The 2,681-nt window shown below is 62.3% G+C and overlaps 1 protein-coding gene across 1 annotated transcript in view; it reads left to right on the top strand.

Moving 5' to 3' along the window:
• Positions 1–2,074, top strand: part of LOC103908309 (POU domain, class 5, transcription factor 3) — a 3,046-nt gene extending 972 nt beyond the window's left edge. The window contains exons 2-5 of the mRNA XM_009290660.1: positions 189–297; positions 707–837; positions 1,400–1,564; positions 1,823–2,074. Of these exons, the coding sequence (XP_009288935.1) occupies positions 189–297; positions 707–837; positions 1,400–1,564; positions 1,823–2,074 (657 nt within the window). The remainder of the gene's footprint in view (positions 1–188; positions 298–706; positions 838–1,399; positions 1,565–1,822) is intronic.
• The last annotated feature ends 607 nt before the right edge of the window (positions 2,075–2,681 follow it).

Raw genomic sequence — 2,681 nt, 5'->3', positions numbered from 1 at the left:
CCCATCGCCCCAAGGCCCCCACTTTCCAGAGGTGACAGTGGCTGGTGGGTGTTGGCGCTGCCAAGGGTGAGCCCTCTCCTGTCCCCGTCCCTGTCCCACGCTGACCCCACCACACCGACAGACCCTGCTCTTGCCAGCCCCTGGGCGTGAGTTGTCCCCTCTCAGTTTATCTCTGCCCCCGCCGGTAGGCACCAACCTCGGAGGAGCTGGAGCAGTTCGCCAAGGACCTCAAGCACAAGCGCATCATGCTGGGCTTCACCCAGGCTGACGTGGGGCTGGCTCTGGGCACCCTCTACGGTAAGGGCCCGGGAAAGGTCCTCGTCTCCCCCCACACACCCGGGGGGAAGGGAGAGGCCTGGGAGGGGGATGGAGCACCTGGGCAATGGAGATTTCTGCTCCTTAACGACCTGCGAAGGAGGCGGTGAGCACCAGCCCCAGGGCTCCTGGGGCTCCCTCACCCTGTTAAGTACTCGCTCAAGCTGGAAGGGTTTGATAACATGGAACTGGTTTAAAATAGCTACAGCTGCTTATTGAAGTGTTTCAGTGCTTTAAATGCCTGCTGAAGCAGCGGGGAGAATGCCTTTCCTGGTCCCCTATCCCCAAGGACAGGGGATGCTACGGGGGGGGTCCTGGGCAGCTGCTGGAGGTGGGAGATCCCCTGACGCGGGGGCAGGAGCAGTGCGTGACACCCTGCCTGCCCACGCAGGGAAGATGTTTAGCCAGACGACCATCTGCCGCTTCGAAGCGCTCCAGCTCAGCTTCAAGAACATGTGCAAGCTGAAGCCACTGCTGCAGCGTTGGCTCAATGAGGCGGAGAACACGGACAACATGCAAGAGGTATGGGGCTGGGGAGGGCCAGGAGTCGGGGGTACCGCACACTGATGAGCCATCAAGCTGCAGCTTCTCATCCCTTCTGCACGTGCTTTTTGGGAGAGAGGAGGGGAGCAGCAGGCATCTTGTGCCATAGCAGCATCTCGCTGCCATGGCTTCAGTCCGGTTGTGAGGGGAACCCACTGGGTATCGCCTTCTGCCAGGCTGGGGGGAGCCCAAATCCCCTCGCAGACACCTTGTGACAACTGTGGCAGCTCCCGTCTCAGAGCAGCCGGGTCCTGCTGGAGTCGCAGATGAGCTGGAGATGCAGCTTGCTGCTCCCTGGGGAGCCTGGAGTGATGTAGAAAGACGTGTCCATCCCCCCTGCACCAGCTACAGGCAGTACTGGGACACTGTGAACGGCTCCGGTTGCAGTGGGGTGACACTCAGTGGACAGTCACGGGGACAAAGCCTGTCCCCGTCCCTCCCCCCGTCCCTCCCAGACCTCTGCAGCCAGCCGCACGTGCGTCCAGAGCCTGGTGAGGACATTGCTAGCCCTGTGATCAAGCGTGTGGCCTCTCATTTCCAGATGTGCAATGCAGAGCAAGTGTTGGCCCAAGCCCGGAAGAGAAAACGCAGGACCAGCATCGAGACCAACGTGAAGGGGACACTGGAGAGCTTCTTCCGCAAGTGCGTGAAGCCCAGTCCCCAGGAGATCTCCCAGATTGCCGAGGACCTCAACCTGGACAAAGATGTAGGTTGGGAGGGTTTGCAGGGTGGGTGCCCAAACGGCTGCGGTTCCTGAGCACCCACATCAGACCAGTTCGATACTGGAAGCTGTGGGAGAGTGGCCGGGTAGCCACCATCGGCCTGTTCGAGCCCAGCCCCAGGAGGAGCTGTGGCAGGCAGGGTGCTGTGCTGTGGAGATGCCACCAGCAGAAGGGTCTCCTTGTCACCCGCACAGCGCCTGGGCTCGTTCCCCTCACCCTTCCCCATCTCGCCTCCCTCGCAGGTGGTCCGGGTCTGGTTCTGCAACCGGCGTCAGAAAGGCAAACGGCTGCTGCTGCCCTTCGGCAACGAGGCGGAGGGGGTGATGTATGACATGAACCAGTCCCTGGTGCCCACCGGCCTGCCCATCCCGGTGACATCCCAGGGCTACAGCCTGGCGCCCTCCCCTCCCGTCTACATGCCGCCCTTCCACAAAGCCGAGATGTTCCCTCAAGCGCTGCAACCTGGGCTCTCCATGAGCAACAGCAGCCACTGAACCGGGGGCTGCGGGCCGGCGACAGTCCCGCCCCACCACCACGGCTGGGCTGGCTCTCTGGGGGCAGCTCCCCCCCCTTCACCCTGAGAAGGCACGGGCACGGCCTTGCTCCCGCTCCCAGGGCCTGCCTGGGCACTCGCTGGGCTGCCTTAGGGCTTTTGGGGCGCGAGGAGCAGGCAGTTGCTCCCAGCCCTTCCCAGTTATGTGAGTTTACTGGTCCCAGCAGCGTTGGCCCCCCTCCAACCTCTCCTGGGGGGCAGCTGCTCCTACCCCACTGCACCCCACCGAAGCCACGCATGCCTGGGGTGCTGAGTGCGCGCGCCCGGCCGCGTGACCAGCCCCGGCGGAGCCACTCTCCTGCAAGACCCAGAAAAAAAGTATTTTTTAGATTTTTTTGAGGGGTGGGTGTGGGGAGGGGGTGGTTTTATTATTTTTTTTTTTAAATGGTTTTTGGTTGTAGTTTTTAAAAAGCAAAAATCTTTGTAGTGATTACTAGTTTCCCAGGTGCCCCCTCCCTGTCACGTAGAGCAGGGCTGGGGCGCTGGGCCCAGGGCCGGGGTCCCCAGAGGCTCTGCCCACCCTCCCGGGCCGCCCGGGCGAGCCCAGA

The sequence above is a fragment of the Aptenodytes forsteri genome, unplaced genomic scaffold, assembly GCF_000699145.1.
Source record: "Aptenodytes forsteri isolate BGI_AS27 unplaced genomic scaffold, ASM69914v1 Scaffold494, whole genome shotgun sequence".
NCBI lineage: Eukaryota > Metazoa > Chordata > Aves > Sphenisciformes > Spheniscidae > Aptenodytes > Aptenodytes forsteri.
This window is presented reverse-complemented; position numbering and strand designations above follow the sequence as displayed.